Source organism: Tetrao urogallus, assembly GCF_951394365.1.
Source record: "Tetrao urogallus genome assembly, chromosome: 3".
Lineage (NCBI taxonomy): Eukaryota > Metazoa > Chordata > Aves > Galliformes > Phasianidae > Tetrao > Tetrao urogallus.
In genome coordinates, this window is record NC_136815.1 from 731,549 (window position 1) to 758,515 (window position 26,967).

At 52.9% G+C, this 26,967-nt stretch overlaps 1 protein-coding gene and 5 pseudogenes across 6 annotated transcripts; all 6 read left to right on the forward strand.

Annotated features, from left to right (window-relative positions):
- Nucleotides 1-2,192: 2,192 nt before the first annotated feature.
- On the forward strand, nucleotides 2,193-2,840 carry LOC306944626 (feather keratin 1-like; annotated as a pseudogene). The gene is made up of 2 exons: nucleotides 2,193-2,310; nucleotides 2,524-2,840. The product of its transcript is annotated as a feather keratin 1-like (transcript).
- A 3,625-nt stretch (nucleotides 2,841-6,465) lies between these two features.
- Nucleotides 6,466-10,511, forward strand: LOC306945248 (feather keratin 1-like; annotated as a pseudogene). The gene is made up of 2 exons: nucleotides 6,466-6,589; nucleotides 10,195-10,511. The product of its transcript is annotated as a feather keratin 1-like (transcript).
- A 3,625-nt stretch (nucleotides 10,512-14,136) lies between these two features.
- LOC306944469 (feather keratin 1-like) lies at nucleotides 14,137-14,775 on the forward strand (annotated as a pseudogene). Its single transcript has 2 exons — nucleotides 14,137-14,260; nucleotides 14,459-14,775. The product of its transcript is annotated as a feather keratin 1-like (transcript).
- Nucleotides 14,776-17,869: 3,094 nt separating this feature from the next.
- LOC306945029 (feather keratin 1 pseudogene) lies at nucleotides 17,870-18,172 on the forward strand (annotated as a pseudogene). The gene has a single exon. The product of its transcript is annotated as a feather keratin 1 pseudogene (transcript).
- Nucleotides 18,173-21,787: 3,615 nt separating this feature from the next.
- LOC306944886 (feather keratin 1-like) lies at nucleotides 21,788-22,432 on the forward strand (the record flags this gene model as incomplete). The annotated part of the gene is made up of 2 exons (XM_079533517.1): nucleotides 21,788-21,884; nucleotides 22,056-22,432. The coding sequence occupies exons 1-2, from the start codon at nucleotides 21,797-21,799 to the stop codon at nucleotides 22,430-22,432; spliced, it is 465 nt and encodes a 154-aa protein (XP_079389643.1). The 5' UTR covers nucleotides 21,788-21,796.
- A 2,260-nt stretch (nucleotides 22,433-24,692) lies between these two features.
- On the forward strand, nucleotides 24,693-25,350 carry LOC306945282 (feather keratin 1-like; annotated as a pseudogene). Its single transcript has 2 exons — nucleotides 24,693-24,817; nucleotides 25,028-25,350. The product of its transcript is annotated as a feather keratin 1-like (transcript).
- The last annotated feature ends 1,617 nt before the right edge of the window (nucleotides 25,351-26,967 follow it).

Below are 26,967 nucleotides of genomic sequence, written 5' to 3' on the forward strand. Positions count from 1 at the left end.
GCCCATGTCCACTGAAACAACCTCTCCCTGGCAGCACACCCCAGCAGGAGGCTCCTATAATAACCAAAAAAACATAGACACAGAATCCTTTACCTGTTAAAGAATTTGTAGTGACCACGCCGTCCTACTGTCCCGCTCAAGCACACTCAGGTACAGCTGTCAGACAGGGAACACAGCCCATACTTTCAGTACCTCAAAGGACAGGGACTACACCAATTATTCTGCTGGATAACCGGTTCTACCGCTTGCTCCCCTCACACTGCAAAAAGCTTCCTTTCTCTAACAAGCAAGGTTCAAATTCAGTGCTGTCCACTGTCCTTTCTTCTGGCAGCAGACGGTCATGCAAAAGGGCTGGCTCTCTTCTCATCCTTCCCTAACATCTGGGATTTATACGCAAGGATAAGATCTACCAAGAGTATCCTTGTGTCCCGACTCAAAACTGCCTGCTGTCTCAGCTTCTCCACATCGTAAGGAAGCTCCAGGCCCATCAGCCCTGCACTGGAGCTGCTCCACCATATCCATGTCTGTCTTCCACTTCGGAACGTAAACTTAAGCCACCTGCACTGAGCAGAAATAAAAGAGTGCATCCTCCAGCGTGCTAGTGATGCTCTTCCCAATGGCCTTCTGGAGAACGATGAACTCATTTGTCACACGGCTGCGTTGTTGCCCTACCATCACCTTGCTCGCCAACAGCAAAACCCAGGTCCTCCTCAGCAAAGCTGGCTGCCACCCTCTCATTTCCATTGCTCCCTGTTACTGCTTCCCCTCTGCAGGACTTCACTGTCCCCTCCTGCTGCCTCTGGATGTCCCCCTGTGACACACAACCCAGCCTCTCCACATCCTTCACAAACGAGGACTATTCACCTGGGCCATCTGCTGCTCCTTCCCGTCTTCTACCATTTGCAAACTCACTGGGATCTCTACCATCGCACAGCTTTTTAATGCAGGCGCTGAACACTGCTGGCCTTACTACCGAGCCTTGACACAATCGGGGCACTCCACCACACCGCGGCATTCAGCCACTTTCAAGCCCACCCCTGCGTCCTCTTTGACAGTTTCTCTGGGATCGCGTCATGGGAGGAAGCCTCAATGCCTTTACTAAAGGCAAGGCAATCAACTGTCACGGCCCCCCGTCATCCACCAGGCACATCACTTCAGTGTACAGGAAACTGAGGTGGCTTTGTACATCCACTGCTTTCTGCAAGGATTGCCTTCACCTCCTCCCCACTGACTAATATCAGGTCAACCAGCCTGAAGTTTCTCTCAGCTTCCTTCTTCATTTCTTGAACGCAGGAGGGAGATGAGTCTCTTCCATTCTTCAGGAATCACTTCAATTCACCAGGACCTTATAGGGTCAACTGAAAAGGGCCTTACAAAGACATCAGGCACGTCCCTCAGCATCTGTGGGAGAAACTTGTCAGGTCCTGTAGACTTTCGCACACCCAGGGGCACAACTTCTTCATTTGACCCAGCAACCGGCAGCATGCATCTTTCCCACATCCCTCCGGGCAGCACAAAGGGAACTCCAGATGGCACTGTGTCAGACCAAAGCCCAGGCTTCCATCTGAATGATCCCCGATAAGGGTGGCATAGAGAGAGGACACTGGGACCTTTCTGGGACTAAGGCAGTACTCCCAACTCCAAAAGCCCTGTCAGCTCTGACACAGCCCCACACGGACAGCATCCTGCTCTGGTTGTCCACCCCAGGCGCACAGCAGGCAGCCTCCTTTCTGCGGCTGCACCTCTGCAGGCACCAGGGGCAACAGACACCTAAGCAGGCAGCGCTCCCAGGGGGAGAGTCACGTGGTGTCACGTGGAGCCACGTGCTGACACGTGGGACAAAGGCAACGAAGGAGGGAATGCAATTCCAGTGGCACCAAGCCCAAGAGGCACAGAGGCATGGAGCAGCTTAACAAGGATGCCAGGACATGGTGTACACACCTCACAACACAGCCACAAACCACCACCACAAGTGCCACACGGTGACCTCACTCCTGATACCCACCCACCACTCACACTGTCAGCACGTATGGACTCAAATACCAGTCCCACGTGAACACTGCCAACAGGGTCAAAGGAACACAACCACAAAAGAAGGAAATGAAAAGGCAGCATTTGGGGAAGACAAAAACACATCGTGTCATCACTGGTCAAGCATAGGCACGCAAGAGCTGTTCGCTGCATGCAATGCTGCCATGCGCAAAAGCTCTCTCCAAGCCCTCAGGCACTCACACAGCAGCATAAAAGCCGGCCCTGGGCCTTGCTCCCTCACACCACTCTCCTGACACCTTCTCCTCTCAGCTCGTCCAGGTGAGCCAGAACCTTCCGCTGCCTTTCTTTGGCCCCCACACCAGGCCTAACTCTCCATACCTTGCTCTGACCCCAAACTCTGCCGCCCTTCCAACTCCTCTCTGTCATGCTCCCCACAACCCCAAATCAGGCCTCCCTGCTGCCTGAGAACCCAACACCATTGCTTCACTCACCCCTCAATACCCTGCACTCTCCCAACACCCTCTCTTGCAGAGACCCTCCACCCCACAGCCATGTCCTGCTACAACCTCTGCCGCCCCTGCGGACCCACCCCGCTGGCTAACAGCTGCAACGAGCCCTGTGTCAGGCAGTGCCAGGACTCCCAAGTCGTCATCCAGCCTCCTGCCGTGCTGGTCACCCTGCCGGGACCCATCCTCAGCTCCTTCCCCCAGAGCACCACCGTCGGATCCTCCGCATCAGCTGCCGTGGGCAGCGCCCTCGACGCCCAGGGAGTGTCCATCTCCTCCGGCGGCTTCGGCTTCGGAGGCCTGGGCTGCTTCAACGGCGCGAGAGCCCGCTACCCCTGCTAAGGGCCTGCGCCCACACCCTGACACCAAACACCTGCACCCTGCAACGCGCCTCACGCACTGACCAGGCACCTCTGGGACACTGATGCCAAATGGGCTCACCAGCTACAGCTCTTCTTTTCACCGCACGAAACAGGGAAGCATGGAACAACATCAGACCAGGCTGCCTGGAAACATGACCGCTTAAACATTCCTCTGTCCTTGCACTTGAAATTGTGCTCTTTCCACTTGGCGATCACCAAGTGGATCCTTCCTTTCAGTGTGTTTTCCTCAATAAAGTTCTCTTGCACGTCAGCCTCAGATTCCTCCTCTTCATTGTGGTTTGCACAATGCCCTTTCCATTTCACCCACTACAAAGACATGGCTCTAGAAACCATCAGGTCTGCTACAAAAGGGCCCCAACACCTCCTCTTGCAACCGTGCCTATAAATTGAGCTTTGCTGCCTAGCACATGCCCTTCAGTACACAATACATTATCTACTCCTACACTAATAAAGTCTAGGCCACATTGACGCTCTTCTGCCCATGCTCTCTCCTACAACACCCCTGGGTCAGCACACACTTGATTCCTTTTCCACCTGGGCAAGATTCACTCATATTTACAACAAACATGGTCACAGAATCTTTTCTTTTTGTGCTATCGTCTTGATTTCTTACAGTGCAACAGCCCCGCTCAAGCACAGTCAGCAATAGCAGGCTGTCCACAATCACGTCCAGTCCCCGCACCCAGGCGTTTGGTGAAGACACTGAACGTCATTCTGTTCACTTCCCTTTCATTCACTTCCCCGTCTTGGCCTGGACAACTCTGAACTCACCACATCAGGTCTCTGTCACTCCTCTCACACCAACAGATCCCTGCCTTCAGACACTTCTAAGAACATCTCAGCATCTACTTACCTGAGCAGTTTGCTGACAGTTTGCCTGTAAAGCATGTCATGGGAGGAAGCCTCAAAGCCATTCCTAAAGGCAAGGGCATCAAATGTCACTTCACCCCCTCATGCACATAACTAATCACTTCAGTGCCGAAAATCTGAGGTGGGCGTGTGCAACTTTGTTCTCTACTTCCAACAGCTTCTGTTGCTGAGCCATTCTGAGCATGGCTGTACTTTCTGGGAGGATTTCCACCACCTCCTTCCCCGGGACTAATGTCAGGCCGACCAGGATGAAGTTCCATCCGTCTTCATTCTTCACTACTTTAAGATGGGAACAGCAAGAGTCTCTTACAGTTTACAGAAACCGCTTCTCATTACACTGATCCTTCTAACGTAATTGACGTCAGCATGGTCAACACAGCAGACCCTCACCACTCATGGGTGCAACTCTACAGGTTCATTCAACTCATGCAGAACCTTCCTGATCTCCACAAATCCAAGAATTACACACGCCCAAAAACAACACAAAGAACTCTTACTCTCTTCACTACGGACAGCCTGACACACTCCCTTACCATTTGGGATGCAAATACCCCCACAAACAACTCAGGTCTGCAGCCCACGAGACACTGCATCCTCAGAGTTCACCGAGGAATTACTGAAACCCTCATTCTGAACAACAAACATATGAGTCCAACTCATGCCTCCACAACGTGCTCCTTCAAAATTAAACGGTGGATCTGAAGGCATTGCCCAACGTGTCTTGAAATCCAGCAGCCATGGTGCATCTGCACTGCCTTAGGGAGCCTGTTCCATGCCCACTGCCCTCTGGTGCAGAACCACAGTTGAAAAAAGCCTTTGAGTTGGACTTGTGAGGCAACAGTTCACTCAACGCTTACTGTCTTTGCCTATCTCTGTGCCACACGCTTTCCCCAGAGCCATATGCAGAAAAACTAGGAAAATCTTGGCAGAAATCCTTAGAAATTACGCCTATTAGGATCCCTTGCGGAATGACATGGGTATTCATTTCAGAAAGGGAAGAGCCATCTTCTCCAATCTGGGACACCCAGAATGCCCAGACCAGGCTTCCACGGCTGTTTGCAATTGGCACCTCCTCTAACAACAAAGGCACAAACCATATTGCACAAGTGCCAAGCCATGACCTCGCTGACTCCTTTTCTGTGCTTTGGACACAGAATCTTCCGCATCCTCTGACACCAACGTGCCAAATCCCTCCTCTGCCCTCCGGTACTCTCACTTGGAACTTGCCACCACTGCCAAATGGACGCATCCTCAGGTATGCAAAAAGGCAGATTGCTGGAAGAGCAACTCATAACAGATGACACGCAACACTACGCGATGCAAGAGCAGCACGCAGCATGGAGAGGAGATCCTTAACAGTCCACTGGTAAGCAGGAGGAACTTACCTCCAACTACACTTGCTGCCCTCCATCACAAGGCTCTGGGACCAGGCCTTCCACCAGCTGCTTTCCATCCACCTCGGAAGCTCTCCACTTGTCTAACCCACACTGCCTCAGCTTCTGCATGAGCGTGGCATGGGACACAGCCTCAAATCATACCATTATACAAATGCAGAACAGTGAAGGTTGGAAGAGGTCTTAATCATCATCCCTTCTGTGGGCCGACGGCCTCCCAACAGGGCCCTATCCAACCTGGCCTTGAATGAAAAACCAGGGATGAACAAGGCACAAGTTGACCGGGCAGCCTGTGCCAGGGCCTCACCAGCACCCGAGTCAAGAAGTTCTTCCTTACATCTAAACCAAATTTCTCCTCAATCCTTTAAAATGCACTATTGCAAGCAGACCGTGTAAAAAGATGGTTCCCCTCCCACCTGAAAACTCCCTTCAAGTACTGGAAGGCCACCGTCAGATCTCCCTGGAACCAACTCTTCTCCAGGCTGAACAAGCCCAACTCCATCAGCCTTTCTTCACAGTAAACGCGCTCCACTCCTTTGATCTTCTCTGAGGACCTCCACTCAACCCACTGCACACAGCTTCCTCAGCATTCCGGCCTGACACCCGGAAAGCAGGCCTCACACACCTAGGCACATCCCGTACAACAGCCTCCCTTTCTACTTTGCTCCATCTTCTCCAGAAGAGGTCATGAAGGGGCTCATGGCTGCTTCATCCATTCACACACTCACCAATAAACGACCCCAGCATCTCAACTCCACACATTGCACTCCTCTGTCTAAATGTATTAAAACCATCATGGATGGCCAGACGCTGAAACAGCACAAAAAAGCCTGCCTCCTTGCTCCAAAACACAATTTTCAAAGCAAAAACGGAATCAAGGTGTTGACACAGCACACCCAATGTAGAAGACAACCACTAAGCTCAAGGAAAGCAAATTCAGAAGAAGGCAGGCAGGGAGTGCTGTACAGTACAATTAGCAGCGTCTCAAGCCAAACGCACCTGGGAATCACAGAACGGCCCTCTAAGGAGGCCAGGAATGGGGTCCGCGCCTCATAAAGTGGCCACAAACACGACTGCATGAGTAGCACACGACGGCATCACTAACGAGACCACATCACTCCTCCAAAGCTTTGCACAATCCCTCCAACATCTTCCAAGAGATGCACCTTCCTCGTCACTCCCGTCACACTCAAAAGTGCCGACAGGGTCAAAGGATCAAATCCACAACACGAGGAAATGAAAAGGAAGTGTTGTGGGAAGGCAAACACACCCCACCTCATGACTGGCCAGGCTCTGGCACGCAAGAGCTGCTCACTGCACAATGCTGCCATGCGCAGAGGCTCTCTCCAAGCCCTCAGGCACTCACACAGCAGCATAAAAGCTGGCCCTGGGACTCGCTCCCTTAAACCACTCTCCTGACACCTTCTCCTCTGCAAACCTTCAGGTGAGCCTGCAACCCCATTCCCTTCAATCCCTGCCCCACCTGGCCAAGTTCTCCACAACTCCTCTGCCTCCAGATCTTGCACCACCCCACTGCCACACTCCCTGCACCTGATCCCACTCATCCCTTCTCCCTTGGTCACCGCAACACAGCACCTTACACCCACAAAACCCCCCTCACACCCAACACCCTCTCTTCCAGAGACGCTCCACCCCACAGCCATGTCCTGCTACGACCTCTGCCGCCCCTGCGGACCCACCCCACTGGCTAACAGCTGCAACGAGCCCTGTGTCAGGCAGTGCCAGGACTCCCAAGTCGTCATCCAGCCCTCCACCGTCGTGGTCACCCTGCCGGGACCCATCCTCAGCTCCTTCCCCCAGAGCACCACCGTCGGATCCTCCGCATCAGCTGCTGTGGGCAGCGCACTCGACGCCCAGGGAGTGTCCATCTCCTCCGGCGCCTTCGGCTTCGGAGGCCTGGGCTGCTTCAACGGCGCGAGAGCCCGCTACCCCTGCTAAGGGCCTGCGCCCACACCCTGACACCAAACACCTGCACCCTGCAACACGCCTCACGCACTGACCAGGCACTGCTGGGTCACTGACAGCACATGGCATCAGCAGCTCTTCAACCATGGCTCTTCTTTCGTCATAACAAAGAAGCAAGCAGGGAAGGGGACCTGACAACACTGCTTACAAGGAGGGCCTCTGAAAAATTTAATATCTTGAATGTACTTCTCTAAATCCTTTTCTTTCTCTACACTGATGCTGATGGTTATGCTACATGCACTTAAGGCCATGGCTTTCAGTCTTCGTGCTCCTTGCTTTCATGTATTTTCCTCAATAAAGTCCTCTTGCACACCAGCCTCAGAATTCTCACCATCCTTTCTTCAGCAAATGCTCTTCACACCTCTCCCATTCCAAAGACACGGCTCTAGAGGCCATTCGGATGGGAACAAGGGGGCCCCATGACCTCCCCTGCCACAAATGGCACCAGCAAGAACAGCTGGGGCAGCGACTGGGCTTCCAGCCCATCACGCAACATCTATGCTTGCCCACACAAATTCTTGGGCACACCAACGCCCTTCTGCCCATGTCCACTGAAACAACCTCTCCCTGGCAGCACACCCCAGCAGGAGGCTCCTATAATAACCAAAAAAACATAGACACAGAATCCCTTACCTGTTAAAGAATTTGTAGTGACCACGCCGTCCTACTGTCCCGCTCAAGCACACTCAGGTACAGCTGTCAGACAGGGAACACAGCCCATACTTTCAGTACCTCAAAGGACAGGGACTACACCAATTATTCTGCTGGATAACCGGTTCTACCGCTTGCTCCCCTCACACTGCAAAAAGCTTCCTTTCTCTAACAAGCAAGGTTCAAATTCAGTGCTGTCCACTGTCCTTTCTTCTGGCAGCAGACGGTCATGCAAAAGGGCTGGCTCTCTTCTCATCCTTCCCTAACATCTGGGATTTATACGCAAGGATAAGATCTACCAAGAGTATCCTTGTGTCCCGACTCAAAACTGCCTGCTGTCTCAGCTTCTCCACATCGTAAGGAAGCTCCAGGCCCATCAGCCCTGCACTGGAGCTGCTCCACCATATCCATGTCTGTCTTCCACCTCGGAATGTAAACTTGAATCACCTGCACTGAGCAGAAAAAAAACAGTGCATCCTCCAGCGTGCTAGCGATGCTCTTCCCAATGGCCTTCTGGAGAACGATGAACTCATTTGTCACACGGCTGCGTTGTTGCCCTACCATCACCTTGCTCGCCAACAGCAAAACCCAGGTCCTCCTCAGCAAAGCTGGCTGCCACCCTCTCATTTCCATTGCTCCCTGTTACTGCTTCCCCTCTGCAGGACTTCACTGTCCCCTCCTGCTGCCTCTGGATGTCCCCCTGTGACACACAACCCAGCCTCTCCACATCCTTCACAAACGAGGACTATTCACCTGGGCCATCTGCTGCTCCTTCCCGTCTTCTACCATTTGCAAACTCACTGGGATCTCTACCATCGCACAACTTTTTAATGCAGGCGCTGAACACTGCTGGCCTTACTACCGAGCCTTGACACAATCGGGGCACTCCACCACACCGCGGCATTCAGCCACTTTCAAGCCCACCCCTGCGTCCTCTTTGACAGTTTCTCTGGGATCGCGTCATGGGAGGAAGCCTCAATGCCTTTACTAAAGGCAAGGCAATCAACTGTCACGGCCCCCCGTCATCCACCAGGCACATCACTTCAGTGTACAGGAAACTGAGGTGGCTTTGTACATCCACTGCTTTCTGCAATGATTGCCTTCACCTCCTCCCCACTGACTAACATCAGGTCAACCAGCCTGAAGTTTCTCTCAGCTTCCTTCTTCATTTCTTGAACGCAGGAGGGAGATGAGTCTCTTCCATTCTTCAGGAATCACTTCAATTCACCAGGACCTTATAGGGTCAACTGAAAAGGGCCTTACAAAGACATCAGGCACGTCCCTCAGCATCTGTGGGAGAAACTTGTCAGGTCCTGTAGACTTTCGCACACCCAGGGGCACAACTTCTTCATTTGACCCAGCAACCGGCAGCATGCATCTTTCCCACATCCCACCGGGCAGCACAAAGGGAACTCCAGATGGCACTGTGTCAGACCAAAGCCCAGGCTTCCATCTGAATGATCCCCGATAAGGGTGGCATAGAGAGAGGACACTGGGACCTTTCTGGGACTAAGGCAGTACTCCCAACTCCAAAAGCCCTGTCAGCTCTGACACAGCCCCACATGGACAGCATCCTGCTCTGGTTGTCCACCCCAGGCGCACAGCAGGCAGCCTCCTTTCTGCGGCTGCACCTCTGCAGGCACCAGGGGCAACAGACACCTAAGCAGGCAGCGCTCCCAGGGGGAGAGTCACGTGGTGTCACGTGGAGCCACGTGCTGACACGTGGGACAAAGGCAACGAAGGAGGGAATGCAATTCCAGTGGCACCAAGCCCAAGAGGCACAGAGGCATGGAGCAGCTTAACAAGGATGCCAGGACATGGTGTACACACCTCACAACACAGCCACAAACCACCACCACAAGTGCCACACGGTGACCTCACTCCTGATACCCACCCACCACTCACACTGTCAGCACGTATGGACTCAAATACCAGTCCCACGTGAACACTGCCAACAGGGTCAAAGGAACACAACCACAAAAGAAGGAAATGAAAAGGCAGCATTTGGGGAAGACAAAAACACATCGTGTCATCACTGGTCAAGCATAGGCACGCAAGAGCTGTTCGCTGCATGCAATGCTGCCATGCGCAAAAGCTCTCTCCAAGCCCTCAGGCACTCACACAGCAGCATAAAAGCCGGCCCTGGGCCTTGCTCCCTCACACCACTCTCCTGACACCTTCTCCTCTCAGCTCGTCCAGGTGAGCCAGAACCTTCCGCTGCCTTTCTTTGGCCCCCACACCAGGCCTAACTCTCCATACCTTGCTCTGACCCCAAACTCTGCCGCCCTTCCAACTCCTCTCTGTCATGCTCCCCACAACCCCAAATCAGGCCTCCCTGCTGCCTGAGAACCCAACACCATTGCTTCACTCACCCCTCAATACCCTGCACTCTCCCAACACCCTCTCTTGCAGAGACCCTCCACCCCACAGCCATGTCCTGCTACAACCTCTACCGCCCCTGCGGACCCACCCCACTGGCTAACAGCTGCAACGAGCCCTGTGTCAGGCAGTGCCAGGACTCTCAAGTCGTCATCCAGCCCTCCACCGTCGTGGTCACCCTGCCGGGACCCATCCTCAGCTCCTTCCCCCAGAGCACCGCCGTCGGATCCTCCGCATCAGCTGCCGTGGGCAGCGCCCTCGACGCCCAGGGAGTGTCCATCTCCTCTGGCGGCTTCGGCTTCGGAGGCCTGGGCTGCTTCAACGGCGCGAGAGCCCGCTACCCCTGCTAAGGGCCTGCGCCCACACCCTGACACCAAACACCTGCACCCTGCAACGCGCCTCACGCATTGACCAGGCACCTCTGGGACACTGATGCCAAATGGGCTCACCAGCTACAGCTCTTCTTTTCACCGCACGAAACAGGGAAGCATGGAACAACATCAGACCAGGCTGCCTGGAAACATGACCGCTTAAACTTTCCTCTGTCCTTGCGCTTCAAATTGTGCTCTTTCCACTTGGCGATCACCAAGTGGATCCTTCCTTTCAGTGTGTTTTCCTCAATAAAGTTCTCTTGCATGTCAGCCTCAGATTCCTCCTCTTCATTGTGGTTTGCACAATGCCCTTTCCATTTCACCCACTACAAAGACATGGCTCTAGAAACCATCAGGTCTGCTACAAAAGGGCCCCAACACCTCCTCTTGCAACCGTGCCTATAAATTGAGCTTTGCTGCCTAGCACATGCCCTTCAGTACACAATAGATTATCTACTCCTACACTAATAAAGTCTAGGCCACATTGACGCTCTTCTGCCCATGCTCTCTCCTACAACACCCCTGGGTCAGCACACACTTGATTCCTTTTCCACCTGGGCAAGATTCACTCATATTTACAACAAACATGGTCACAGAATCTTTTCTTTTTGTGCTATCGTCTTGATTTCTTACAGTGCAACAGCCCCGCTCAAGCACAGTCAGCAATAGCAGGCTGTCCACAATCACGTCCAGTCCCCGCACCCAGGCGTTTGGTGAAGACACTGAACGTCATTCTGTTCACTTCCCTTTCATTCCCTTCCCCGTCTTGGCCTGGACAACTCTGAACTCACCACATCAGGTCTCTGTCACTCCTCTCACACCAACAGATCCCTGCCTTCAGACACTTCTAAGAACATCTCAGCATCTACTTACCTGAGCAGTTTGCTGACAGTTTGCCTGTAAAGCATGTCATGGGAGGAAGCCTCAAAGCCATTCCTAAAGGCAAGGGCATCAAATGTCACTTCACCCCCTCATGCACATAACTAATCACTTCAGTGCCGAAAATCTGAGGTGGGCGTGTGCAACTTTGTTCTCTACTTCCAACAACTTCTGTTGCTGAGCCATTCTGAGCATGGCTGTACTTTCTGGGAGGATTTCCACCACCTCCTTCCCCGGGACTAATGTCAGGCCGACCAGGCTGAAGTTCCATCCGTCTTCATTCTTCACTACTTTAAGATGGGAACAGCAAGAGTCTCTTACAGTTTACAGAAACCGCTTCTCATTACACTGATCCTTCTAACGTAATTGATGTCAGCATGGTCAACACAGCAGACCCTCACCACTCATGGGTGCAACTCTACAGGTTCATTCAACTCATGCAGAACCTTCCTGATCTCCACAAATCCAAGAATTACACACGCCCAAAAACAACACAAAGAACTCTTACTCTCTTCACTACGGACAGCCTGACACACTCCCTTACCATTTGGGATGCAAATACCCCCACAAACAACTCAGGTCTGCAGCCCACGAGACACTGCGTCCTCAGAGTTCACCGAGGAATTACTGAAACCCTCATTCTGAACAACAAACATATGAGTCCAACTCATGCCTCCACAACGTGCTCCTTCAAAATTAAACGGTGGATCTGAAGGCATTGCCCAACGTGTCTTGAAATCCAGCAGCCATGGTGCATCTGCACTGCCTTAGGGAGCCTGTTCCATGCCCACTGCCCTCTGGTGCAGAACCACAGTTGAAAAAAGCCTTTGAATTGGACTTGTGAGGCAACAGTTCACTCAACGCTTACTGTCTTTGCCTATCTCTGTGCCACACGCTTTCCCCAGAGCCATATGCAGAAAAACTAGGAAAATCTTGGCAGAAATCCTTAGAAATTACGCCTATTAGGATCCATTGCGGAATGACATGGGTATTCATTTCAGAAAGGGAAGAGCCATCTTCTCCGACCTGGGACACCCAGAATGCCCAGACCAGGCTTCCACGGCTGTTTGCAATTGGCACCTCCTCTAACAACAAAGGCACAAACCATATTGCACAAGTGCCAAGCCATGACCTCGCTGACTCCTTTTCTGTGCTTTGGACACAGAATCTTCCGCATCCTCTGACAACAACGTGCCAAATCCCTCCCCTGCCCTCCAGTACTCTCACTTGGAACGTGCCACCACTGCCAAATGGACGCGTCCTCAGGTATGCAAAAAGGCAGATTGCTGGAAGAGCAACTCATAACTGATGACACGCAACACTACGCGATGCAAGAGCAGCACGCAGCATGGAGAGGAGATCCTTAACAGTCCACTGGTAAGCAGGAGGAACTTACCTCCAACTACACTTGCTGCCCTCCATCACAAGGCTCTGGGACCAGGCCTTCCACCAGCTGCTTTCCATCCACCTCGGAAGCTCTCCACTTGTCTAACCCACACTGCCTCAGCTTCTGCATGAGCGTGGCATGGGACACAGCCTCAAATCATACCATTATACAAATGCAGAACAGTGAAGGTTGGAAGGGGTCTTAATCATCATCCCTTCTGTGGGCCGACGGCCTCCCAACAGGGCCCTATCCAACCTGGCCTTGAATGAAAAACCAGGGATGAACAAGGCACAAGTTGACCGGGCAGCCTGTGCCAGGGCCTCACCAGCACCCGAGTCAAGAAGTTCTTCCTTACATCTAAACCAAATTTCTCCTCAATCCTTTAAAATGCACTATTGCAAGCAGACCGTGTAAAAAGATGGTTCCCCTCCCACCTGAAAACTCCCTTCAAGTACTGGAAGGCCACCGTCAGATCTCCCTGGAACCAACTCTTCTCCAGGCTGAACAAGCCCAACTCCATCAGCCTTTCTTCACAGTAAACGCGCTCCACTCCTTTGATCTTCTCTGAGGACCTCCACTCAACCCACTGCACACAGCTTCCTCAGCATTCCGGCCTGACACCCGGAAAGCAGGCCTCACACACCTAGGCACATCCCGTACAACAGCCTCCCTTTCTACTTTGCTCCATCTTCTCCAGAAGAGGCCATGAAGGGGCTCATGGCTGCTTCATCCATTCACACACCCACCAATAAACGACCCCAACATCTCAACTCCACACATTGCACTCCTCAGTCTAAATGTATTAAAACCATCATGGTTGGCCCGATGCTGAAACAGCACAAAAAAGCCTGCCTCCTTGCTCCAAAACACAATTTTCAAAACAAAACCGGAATCAAGGTGTTGACACAGCACACCCAATGTAGAAGACAACCACTAAGCTCAAGGAAAGCAAATTCAGAAGAAGGCAGGCAGGGAGTGCTGTACAGTACAATTAGCAGCGTCTCAAGCCAAACGCACCTGGGAATCACAGAACGGCCCTCTAAGGAGGCCAGGAATGGGGTCCGCGCCTCATAAAGTGGCCACAAACACGACTGCATGAGTAGCACACGACGGCATCACTAACGAGACCACATCACTCCTCCAAAGCTTTGCACAATCCCTCCAACATCTTCCAAGAGATGCGCCTTCCTCGTCACTCCCGTCACACTCAAAAGTGCCGACAGGGTCAAAGGATCAAATCCACAACACGAGGAAATGAAAAGGAAGTGTTGTGGGAAGGCAAACACACCCCACCTCATGACTGGCCAGGCTCTGGCACGCAAGAGCTGCTCACTGCACAATGCTGCCATGCGCAGAGGCTCTCTCCAAGCCCTCAGGCACTCACACAGCAGCATAAAAGCTGGCCCTGGGACTCGCTCCCTTAAACCACTCTCCTGACACCTTCTCCTCTGCAAACCTCCAGGTGAGCCTGCAACCCCATTCCCTTCAATCCCTGCCCCACCTGGCCAAGTTCTCCACAACTCCTCTGCCTCCAGATCTTGCACCACCCCACTGCCACACTCCCTGCACCTGATCCCACTCATCCCTTCTCCCTTGGTCACCGCAACACAGCACCTTACACCCACAAAACCCCCCTCACACCCAACACCCTCTCTTCCAGAGACGCTCCACTCTACAGCCATGTCCTGCTACGACCTCTGCCGCCCCTGCGGACCCACCCCGCTGGCTAACAGCTGCAACGAGCCCTGTGTCAGGCAGTGCCAGGACTCCCAAGTCGTCATCCAGCCCTCCACCGTCGTGGTCACCCTGCCGGGACCCATCCTCAGCTCCTTCCCCCAGAGCACCGCCGTCGGATCCTCCGCATCAGCTGCTGTGGGCAGCGCACTCGACGCCCAGGGAGTGTCCATCTCCTCTGGCGGCTTCGGCTTCGGAGGCCTGGGCTGCTTCAACGGCGCGAGAGCCCGCTACCCCTGCTAAGGGCCTGCGCCCACACCCTGACACCAAACACCTGCACCCTGCAACACGCCTCACGCACTGACCAGGCACTGCTGGGTCACTGACAGCACATGGCATCAGCAGCTCTTCAACCATGGCTCTTCTTTCGTCATAACAAAGAAGCAAGCAGGGAAGGGGACCTGACAACACTGCTTACAAGGAGGGCCTCTGAAAAATTTAATATCTTGAATGTACTTCTCTAAATCCTTTTCTTTCTCTACACTGATGCTGATGGTTATGCTACATGCACTTAAGGCCATGGCTTTCAGTCTTCGTGCTCCTTGCTTTCATGTATTTTCCTCAATAAAGTCCTCTTGCACACCAGCCTCAGAATTCTCACCATCCTTTCTTCAGCAAATGCTCTTCACACCTCTCCCATTCCAAAGACACGGCTCTAGAGGCCATTCGGATGGGAACAAGGGGGCCCCATGACCTCCCCTGCCACAAATGGCACCAGCAAGAACAGCTGGGGCAGCGACTGGGCTTCCAGCCCATCACGCAACATCTATGCTTGCCCACACAAATTCTTGGGCACACCAACGCCCTTCTGCCCATGTCCACTGAAACAACCTCTCCCTGGCAGCACACCCCAGCAGGAGGCTCCTATAATAACCAAAAAAACATAGACACAGAATCCTTTACCTGTTAAAGAATTTGTAGTGACCACGCCGTCCTACTGTCCCGCTCAAGCACACTCAGGTACAGCTGTCAGACAGGGAACACTGCCCATACTTTCAGTACCTCAAAGGACAGGGACTACACCAATTATTCTGCTGGATAACCGGTTCTACCGCTTGCCCCCCTCACACTGCAAAAAGCTTCCTTTCTCTAACAAGCAAGGTTCAAATTCAGTGCTGTCCACTGTCCTTTCTTCTGGCAGCAGACGGTCATGCAAAAGGGCTGGCTCTCTTCTCATCCTTCCCTAACATCTGGGATTTATACGCAAGGATAAGATCTACCAAGAGTATCCTTGTGTCCCGACTCAAAACTGCCTGCTGTCTCAGCTTCTCCACATCGTAAGGAAGCTCCAGGCCCATCAGCCCTGCACTGGAGCTGCTCCACCATATCCATGTCTGTCTTCCACCTCGGAACGTAAACTTGAATCACCTGCACTGAGCAGAAATAAAAGAGTGCATCCTCCAGCGTGCTAGCGATGCTCTTCCCAATGGCCTTCTGGAGAACAATGAACTCTTTTGTCACACGGCTGCGTTGTTGCCCTACCATCACCTTGCTCGCCAACAGCAAAACCCAGGTGCTTTTCAGCAAAGCTGGCTGCCACCCTCTCATTTCCATTACTCCCTGTTACCGCTTCCCATCTGCAGGACTTCACTGTCCCCTCCTGCTGCCTCTGGATGTCCCTCTGTGACACACAACCCAGCCTCTCCACATCCTTCACAAACGAGGACTATTCACCTGGGCCATCGGCTGCTCCTTCCCATCTTCTACCATTTACAAACTCACTGGGACCTCTACCATCGCCCAGCTTTTTAATACAGGCGCTGAACACTGCTGGCCTTACTACCGAGCCTTGACACAATCGGGGCACTTCACCACACTGCTGCATTCAGCCACTTTCAAGCCCACCCCTGCGTCCTCTTTGACAGTTTCTCTGGGATCGCGTCATGGGAGGAAGCCTCAATGCCTTTACTAAAGGCAAGGCAATCAACTGTCACGGCCCCCCGTCATCCACCAGGCACATCACTTCAGTGTAGAGGAAACTGAGGTGGCTTTGTACATCCACTGCTTTCTGCAAGGATTGCCTTCACTTCCTCCCCACTGACTAACATCAGGTCAACCAGCCTGAAGTTTCTCTCAGCTTCCTTCTTCATTTCTTGAACGCAGGAGGGAGATGAGTCTCTCCCATTCTTCAGGAATCACTTCAATTCACCAGGACCTTATAGGGTCAACTGAAAAGGGCCTTACAAAGACATCAGGCACGTCCCTCAGCATCTGTGCGAGAAACTTGTCAGGTCCTGTAGACTTTTGCACACCCAGGGGCACAAGTTCTTCATTTGACCCAGCAACCGGCAGCATGCATCTTTCCCACATCCCACCGGGCAGCACAAAGGGAACTCCAGATGGCACTGTGTCAGACCAAAGCCCAGGCTTCCATCTGAATGATCCCCGATAAGGGTGGCATAGAGAGAGGACACTGGGACTTTTCTGGGACTAAGGCAGTACTCTTAACTCCAAAAGCCCTGTTAGCTCTGACACAGCCCCACACGGACAGCATCCTGCTCTGGTTGTCCACCCCAGGCGCACAGCAGGCAGCCTCCTTTCTGCGGCTGCACCTCTGTAAGCACCAGGGGCAGCAGACACCTGAGCAGGCAGCACTCCCAGGGGGAGAGGGAGACAGGCTGAAGACTGCTTTGTCACGTGGGACAAAGGCAAGGAAGGAGGGAATGCAATTCCAGTGGCACCAGGCCCAAGAGGCACTGAGGCATGGAGCAGCTTAACAAGGATGCCAGGACATGGCGTACACACCTCACAACACAGCCACAAACCACCACCACAAGTGCCACACGGTGACCTCACTCCTGATACCCACCCACCACTCACACTTTCAGCACGTATGGACTCAAATACCAGTCCCACGTGAACACTGCCAACAGGGTCAAAGGAATACAACCACAAGAGAAGGAAATGAAAAGGCAGCATTTGGGGAAGACAAAAACACATCGTGTCATCACTGGCCAAGCATAGGCACGCAAGTGCTGTTCGCTGCACGCAATGCTGTCTTGCGCAGAGGCTCTCTCCAAGCCCTCAGGCACTCACACAGCAGCATAAAAGCCGGCCCTGGGCCTTGCTCCCTCACACCACTCTCCTGACACCTTCTCCTCTCAGCTCGTCCAGGTGAGCCTGAATCCCTTGCTGCCTTTCTTTGGCCACCCCACCTGGCCAAACTCTCCATACCTTGCTCTGACCCCAAACTCTGCTGCCCTTCCACCTCCTCTCTGTCATGCTCCCCACAACCCCTAATCAGACGTCAAGAACCCAACGGCATTGCTTCCCTCACCCCTCAACACCCTCTGCTCACACAACACCCTCTCTTGCAGAGACCCTCCACTCCACAGCCATGTCCTGCTACAACCTCTGCCGCCCCTGCAGCGGGGGACCCACCCCGCTGGCTAACAGCTGCAACGAGCCCTGTGTCAGGCAGTGCCAGGACTCCCAAGTCGTCATCCAGCCCTCCACCGTCGTGGTCACCCTGCCGGGACCCATCCTCAGCTCCTTCCCCCAGAGCACCGCCGTCGGATCCTCCGCATCAGCTGCCGTGGGCAGTGCCCTCGACGCCCAGGGAGTGTCCATCTCCTCCGGCGGCTTCGGCTTCGGAGGCCTGGGCTGCTTCAACGGTGCGAGAGCCCGCTACCCCTGCTAAGGGCCTGCACCCACACCCTGACACCAAACACCTGCACCCTGCAACGTGCCTCACGCACTGACCAGGCACCTCTGGGTCACTGATGCCACATGGGCACACCAGCTATGGCTCTTCTTTTCAGGGAATGAAACAGGGAAGCATGGAACAACATCAGACCAGGCTGCCTGGAAACATGGCCGCTTAAACATTCCTCTGTCCTTGCACATGAAATTGTGCTCTTTCCACTTGGCGATCACCAAGTGGATCCTTCCTTTCAGTGTGTTTTCCTCAATAAAGTTCTCTTGCACGTCAGCCTCAGATTCCTCCTCTTCATTGTGGTTTGCACAATGCCCTTTCCACTTCACCCACTACAAAGACATGGCTCTAGAAACCATCAGGTCTGCTACAAAAGGGCCCCAACACCTCCTCTTGCAACCGTGTCTCCAACAAGAGCTTTGCTGCCTAGCACATGCCCTTCAGCACATAATACATTATCTACTCCTACACTAATAAAGTCTAGGCCACATTGACGCTCTTCTGCCCATGCTCTCTCCTACAACACCCCTGGGTCAGTACACACTTGATTCCTTTTCCACCTGGGCAAGATTCACTCATATTTACAACAAACATGGTCACAGAATCTTTTCTTTTTGTGCTATCGTCTTGATTTCTTACAGTGCAACAGCCCCGCTCAAGCACAGTCAGCAATAGCAGGCTGTCCACAATCACGTCCAGTCCCCGCACCCAGGCGTTTGGTGAAGACACTGAATGTCATTCTGTTCACTTCCCTTTCATTCCCTTCCCCGTCTTGGCCTGGACAACTCTGAACTCACCACATCAGGTCTCTGTCACTCCTCTCACACCAACAGATCCCTGCCTTCAGACACTTCTAAGAACATCTCAGCATCTACTTACCTGAGCAGTTTGCTGACAGTTTGCCTGTAAAGCATGTCATGGGAGGAAGCCTCAAAGCCATTCCTTAAGACAAAGGCATCAAATGTCACTTCACCCCCTCATGCACGTAACTAATCACTTCAGTGCCGAAAATCTGAGGTGGGCGTGTGCAGCTTTGTTCTCTACTTCCAACAACTTCTGAGCCATTCTGAGCATGGCTGTACTTTCTGGGAGGATTTCCACCACCTCCTTCCCCGGGACTAATGTCAGGCCGACCAGGATGAAGTTCCATCCGTCTTCATTCTTCACTACTTTAAGAAGGGAACAGCAAGAGTCTCTTACAGTTTACAGAAACCGCTTCTCATTACACTGATCCTTCTAACGTAATTGACGTCAGCATGGTCAACACAGCAGACCCTCACCACTCATGGGTGCAACTCTACAGGTTCATTCAACTCATGCAGAACCTTCCTGATCTCCACAAATCCAAGAATTACACACGCCCAAAAACAACACAAAGAATTCTTACTCTCTTCACTACGGACAGCCTGACACACTCCCTTACCATTTGGGATGCAAATACCCCCACAAACAACTCAGGTCTGCAGCCCACGAGACACTGCGTCCTCAGAGTTCACCGAGGAATTACTGAAACCCTCATTCTGAACAACAAACATATGAGTCCAACTCATGCCTCCACAACGTGCTCCTTCAAAATTAAACGGTGGATCTGAAGGCATTGCCCAACGTGTCTTGAAATCCAGCAGCCATGGTGCATCTGCACTGCCTTAGGGAGCCTGTTCCATGCCCACTGCTCTCTGGTGCAGAACCACAGTTGAAAAAAGACTTTGAGTTGGACTTGTGAGGCAACAGTTCACTCAACGCTTACTGTCTTTGCCTATCTCTGTGCCACACGTTTTCCCCAGAGCCATATGCAGAAAAACTAGGAAAATCTTGGCAGAAATCCTTAGAAATTACGCCTATTAGGATCCATTGCGGAATGACATGGGTATTCATTTCAGAAAGGGAAGAGCCATCTTCTCCGATCTGGGACACCCAGAATGCCCAGACCAGGCTTCCACGGCTGTTTGCAATTGGTACCTCCTCTAACAACAAAGGCACAAACCATATTGCACAAGTGCCAAGCCATGACCTCGCTGACTCCTTTTCTGTGCTTTGGACACAGAATCTTACGCATCCTCTGACACCAACGCGCCAAATCCCTCCTCTGCCCTCCAGTACTCTCACTTGGAACGTGCCACCACTGCCAAATGGACGCGTCCTCAGGTATGCAAAAAGGCAGATTGCTGGAAGAGCAACTCATTACAGATGAAACACAACACTACGCGATGCAAGAGTAGTACGCAGCATGGAGAGGAGATCCTTAACAGTCCACTGGTAAGCAGGAGGAACTTACCTCCAACTACACTTGCTGCCCTCCATCACAAGGCTCTGGGACCAGGCCTTCCACCAGCTGCTTTCCATCCACCTCGGAAGCTCTCCACTTGTCTAACCCACACTGCCTCAGCTTCTGCATGAGCGTGGCATGGGACACAGCCTCAAATCATACCATTATACAAATGCAGAACAGTGAAGGTTGGAAGGGATCTTTATCATCATCCCTTCTGTGGGCCGACGGCCTCCCAACAGGGCCCCATCCAACCTGGCCTTGAATGCCCCCAGGGATGCACAACGCACAAGTTGAAGGAGTAGCCTGTGCTAGGGCCTCACCAGCACCCGAGTCAAGAAGTTCTGCCTTACATTTAAACCAAATTTCTTCTCAATCCTTAAAAAAAAATCCTTTTGCAAGCAGACCATGTGAAAAGATGATTCCTCCCCCAGCCTGTAAGCTCCCTTCAAGTACTGGAAGGCCACCGTCAGATCTCCCTGGAACCAACTCTTCTCCAGGCTGAACAAGCCCAACTCCATCAGCCTTTCTTCACAGTAAACGCGCTCCACTCCTTTGATCTTCTCTGAGGACCTCCACTCAACCCACTGCACACAGCTTCCTCAGCATTCCGGCCTGACACCCGGAAAGCAGGCCTCACACACCTAGGCACATCCCATTCAACAGCCCCTCTCTCTACTTTGCTCCATCTTCTCCAGAAGAGGTCATGAAGGGGCTCATGGCTGCTTCATCCATTCACACACCCACCAATAAACGACCCCAACATCTCAACTCCACACATTGCACTCCTCAGTCTAAATGTATTAAAACCATCATGGATGGCCCGATGCTGAAACAGCACAGAAATGCCTGCCTCCTTGCTCCAAAACACAAATTTCAAAGCAAAAATGGAATCAAGGTGTTGACACAGCACAATCAATACAGAAGACAACGACTAAGCTCAAGGAAAGCAAATTCAGAAGAAGGCAGGAAGGGAGTGCAGTGCAGTGCAACCAGCAGCGTCTCAAGCCAAACGCACACGGGAATCACAGAACAGCCCTCTAAGGAGGCCTGCCTTCAGCACCTCACAAAGTGGCCACAAACACGACTGCATGAGTAGCACACGACGGCATCACTAACGAGACCACATCACTCCTCCAAAGCTTTGCACAAGCCTTCCAACATCTTCCAAGACATGCGCCTTCCTCGTCACTCCCGTCACACTCAAAAGTGCCGACAGGGTCAAAGGATCACATCCACAACACGAGGAAATGAAAAGGAAGTGTTGTGGGAAGGCAAACACACCCCACCTCATGACTGGCCAGGCTCTGGCACGCAAGAGCTGCTCACTGCACAATGCTGCCATGCGCAGAGGCTCTCTCCAAGCCCTCAGGCACTCACACAGCAGCATAAAAGCCGGCCCTGGGCCTCCCTCCCTCACACCACTCTCCTGACACCTTCTCTTCTGAGCTCTTCCAGGTGAGCCTGCAACCCCATTCCCTTCAATCCCTGCCCCACCTGGCCAAGTTCTCCACAACTCCTCTGCCCCCAGATCTTGCATAATCCCAATGCCACACTCCCTGCACCTGAACCCACTTCTCCCTTCTCCCTTGGTCACCGCAGCACAGCTCCTTACACCCACAAAACCCCCCTCACACCCAACACCCTCTCTTGCAGAGACCCTCCACCCCACAGCCATGTCCTGCTACAACCTCTGCCGCCCCTGCAGTGGGGGACCCACCCCGCTGGCTAACAGCTGCAACGAGCCCTGTGTCAGGCAGTGCCAGGACTCCCAAGTCGTCATCCAGCCCTCCACCGTCGTGGTCACCCTGCCGGGACCCATCCTCAGCTCCTTCCCCCAGAGCACCGCCGTCGGATCCTCCGCATCAGCAGCTGTGGGCAGCGCCCTCGACGCCCAGGGAGTGTCCATCTCCTCCGGCGGCTTCGGCTTCGGAGGCCTGGGCTGCTTCAACGGCGCGAGAGCCCGCTACCCCTGCTAAGGGCCTGCGCCCACACCCTGACACCAAACACCTGCACCCTGCAAGGCACCTCATGCACTGAGCTCACGTCTCTGTGTCACTCATGGCACAAGGCCACACCAGCCATGGATCTTCTTCTCATGGCACAAAACAAGCAAGCAGAGAACACCCTCGGAACATGCCGTCTGCAAACATGAGTGCACTTACTTCCTCCTGTCTCTGCACCTTACATCGTGACCTTTCCACTTGGCGATCACCAAGTGTATCCTTCCTTTCAGTGTGTTTTCCTCAATAAAGTTCTCATGCATGCCAGCAGCACATTTCTCCTCTTCATTCCTTTGCTTAATGCTCTTTCCGTTTCACCCATTACAAAGACATGGCTCTAGACATGATCGTGTTGGGTCCCAGAGGCCCCACGACCTCCTCTTGCAACCACGTCACCTTGTCAACAAGAGCACTGGTGGCTAGCAGATGGCATTCTGCTCATCACCTATTATCTTCTGCAAAGAAAGGGAAATAGTCCAATTGCACTGCTCAAGTGCAGTCAGGAATAGCAGGCTGTCCACAGTCAGCTCCACTCCCATCACCCGGGCTTTTCATGACGATACTGAACAGCACTGGCCTCACTTCCCAGTCTTGGCCAAAACAGCTACGAACTCACAACATCACGACTCTGTTTTACTCACCTCAGACCTCCGGACCCTTGTGGTCAGCCACTTTACAGACCAACTCAGCATCCATTTCCCTGTACAGATCGCACACACTTTGCCCATCAGCACATCCAGGGAGAAAACCTCAAAGCCTTCGCTAAAGGCAAAGGCACTGCACGCCCTTATGCGCAAAGCTGCTCACTTCAAAGTAGAAAAACGCAGGTAGGTTTGCCCTTTCGTGCTCTCTATTCCCACCACTTCTTAGCCAGTCGGAGGGAATCCCATGACAGCTATCCACATTGAGCACTCCCCATCATGTTCTTCTTCCTCTGGCATATGGCAACACAGTCCGGGATTTCCTCTTCACTTCCCCAGCGGCACAGGACACTTCCACAGATATCTATTTTGCCACTCTTCCTTCTTCCTTCTCCTTCAAGACAGCAGGGCTATGAGCTCTGGCCCGCACATCACAAGCCCCTCCCAGGCACTCTGACCTCTCCAAGACAAATGACGGCGCCCTTGCAAGGACATCTCATGGCTCCCTCAGCATTCATGGGTAGAACCAGGCCGACCTCACAGCCTTGAGCACGTCCACCCTACTTCTCTTCATCTCCCTTAGCAACAAGCGCTATTCACCTCAGCAGCAAGCCACAGAGCACTCACCTCAGCTGAACGGGGGCATGAGATATGATTTAGGGGCCTGTGGTAGCAGTGGTGGTGGGAGGACGGTTGGACTAGATGACCTTGTCGGTCCTTTCCAACCTCGCGATTCTATCATTCTATCATTCTACGGCCTGCAACCTTCAGCCATGTGCTTGACCACATGGCCAGGAGTGGCTCACGGCTGCATCTCCACGTAGCATGCATGCTTCCAATTTCCCTGTGCAATCTCCAAATCCTCACGGCAACCATCAAAGGCCATGCAGAGAAACGGCCTCAGCCAACTGACATTCGACTCCACAGGGATCCCACAGCGCCTGCTTCAGCCTTCATCACCAGCACCCTCCCGTTCTGCTCAGGGCTTGCTACCTCTCAACCACGCCTGAGACAACTGTGTCCTGACCTCACAAACCCCCTCCTCTGCCTAAATAAGCCACAATCCCCACACAGAGCCCTGCGCTGAAACTACACCAAAGACGCAGGAAACCAGTTCCCAAATCAAACCTTGACAGATTAGAGGAACCCAGATGTCTGCAAAGCACACCCAATGGGAAAGAGAAGGGCAAAGCACATGGAAAGGGACAGGTAGCGAAAGCAAGCAGGGAGCAAATGCCACACAAGGGTCTCATGCCGGACGCACTTGCAAAGCCCAGAGCAGCCTGCGAGGATGCCACGAAATGGGATCCTCACCACACAAGGCACCACACAAACCACCCTACATCAGTGCTACGCAGTGACCTCACTCCTAAGACCACAACTCTTCCATGCCTTAGATGCATCTCCCAACCACCATCATGAGACACACCTTCCAAGTAAATGCAACAAAATAGTCATTTTCCCTTAAAAACTGCCGACAAGGTCAAAGGATCAAATCCACAACAAAAGGTAATGAAAAGAGAGAGCTGTGGAAGGCAAACACACCCCACCTCATGACCTGCCAGCCTCTGACACGCAAGAGCTGCTCACTGCACAATGCTGCCATGCGCAGAGGCTCTCTCCAAGCCCTCAGGCACTCACACAGCAGCATATAAGCCGGCCCTGGGACTCGCTCCCTCACACCACTCTTCCTGGCACCTTCTCCTCTGCAAACCTCCAGGTAAGCCTGCACCCTGCTGCCCTCCTTCACCCAGCGCAACTGGCCCAGCTCTCCACAACACCTCTGCCCCCAACCCCTGCAACCTTCCTGCATCCCCACAGCCACACTGCCCACAGCTCCACATCACGACACCCAACTCCCTGGGAACCCAACGCCATTGCTTCCTTCAACCCTCAAAAAACCGCACTCACCCAACGCCCTCTCTTGCAGAGACCCTCCACTCCACAGCCATGTCCTGCTACGACCTCTGCCGCCCCTGCAGTGGGGGACCCACCCCGCTGGCTAACAGCTGCAACGAGCCCTGTGTCAGGCAGTGCCAGGACTCCCAAGTCGTCATCCAGCCCTCCACCGTCGTGGTCACCCTGCCAGGACCCATCCTCAGCTCCTTCCCCCAGAGCACCGCCGTCGGATCCTCCGCATCAGCTGCCGTGGGCAGCGCCCTCAACGCCCAGGGAGTGTCCATCTCCTCCGGCGGCTTCGGATTTGGAGGCCTGGGCTGCTTCAACGGCGGGAGAGCCCGCTACCCCTGCTAAGGGCCTGCGCCCACACCCTGACACCAACCACCTGCACCCTGCAACGCGCCTCACGCACTGACCATGCACCTCTGGGTCACTGATGCCAAATGGGCTCACCAGCTACGGCTCTTCTTTTTACTGCACGAAACAGGGAAGCATGGAACAACATCAGACCATGCTGCCTGGAAACATGACCGCTTAAACTTTCCTCTGTCCTTGCACTTGAAATTGTGCTCTTTCCACTTGGCGATCACCAAGTGAATCCTTCCTTTTAGTGTTTTTCCCTCAATAAAGTTATCTTGCACGTCAGCCTCAGATTCCTCCTCTTCATTGTGGTTTGCACAATGCCCTTTCCACTTCACCCACTACAAAGACATGGCTCTAGAAACCATCAGGTCTGCTACAAAAGGGCCCCAACACCTCCTCTTGCAACCGTGTCTCCAACAAGAGCTTTGCTGCCTAGCACATGCCCTTCAGCACATAATACATTATCTACTCCTACACTAATAAAGTCTAGGCCACATTGACGCTCTTCTGCCCATGCTCTCTCCTACAACACCCCTGGGTCAGCACACACTTGATTCCTTTTCCACCTGGGCAAGATTCACTCATATTTACAACAAACATGGTCACAGAATCTTTTCTTTTTGTGCTATCGTCTTGATTTCTTACAGTGCAACAGCCCCGCTCAAGCACAGTCAGCAATAGCAGGCTGTCCTCAATCACGTCCAGTCCCTGCACCCAGGCGTTTGGTGAAGACACTGAACGTCATTCTGTTCACTTCCCTTTCATTCACTTCCCCGTCTTGGCCTGGACAACTCTGAACTCACCACATCAGGTCTCTGTCACTCCTCTCACACCAACAGATCCCTGCCTTCAGACACTTCTAAGAACATCTCAGCATCTACTTACCTGAGCAGTTTGCTGACAGTTTGCCTGTAAAGCATGTCATGGGAGGAAGCCTCAAAGCCATTCCTAAAGGCAAGGGCATCAAATGTCACTTCACCCCCTCATGCACATAACTAATCACTTCAGTGCCGAAAATCTGAGGTGGGCGTGTGCAACTTTGTTCTCTACTTCCAACAACTTCTGTTGCTGAGCCATTCTGAGCATGGCTGTACTTTCTGGGAGGATTTCCACCACCTCCTTCCCCGGGACTAATGTCAGGCCGACCAGGCTGAAGTTCCATCCGTCTTCATTCTTCACTACTTTAAGATGGGAACAGCAAGAGTCTCTTACAGTTTACAGAAACCGCTTCTCATTACACTGATCCTTCTAACGTAATTGATGTCAGCATGGTCAACACAGCAGACCCTCACCACTCATGGGTGCAACTCTACAGGTTCATTCAACTCATGCAGAACCTTCCTGATCTCCACAAATCCAAGAATTACACACGCCCAAAAACAACACAAAGAACTCTTACTCTCTTCACTACGGACAGCCTGACACACTCCCTTACCATTTGGGATGCAAATACCCCCACAAACAACTCAGGTCTGCAGCCCACGAGACACTGCGTCCTCAGAGTTCACCGAGGAATTACTGAAACCCTCATTCTGAACAACAAACATATGAGTCCAACTCATGCCTCCACAACGTGCTCCTTCAAAATTAAACGGTGGATCTGAAGGC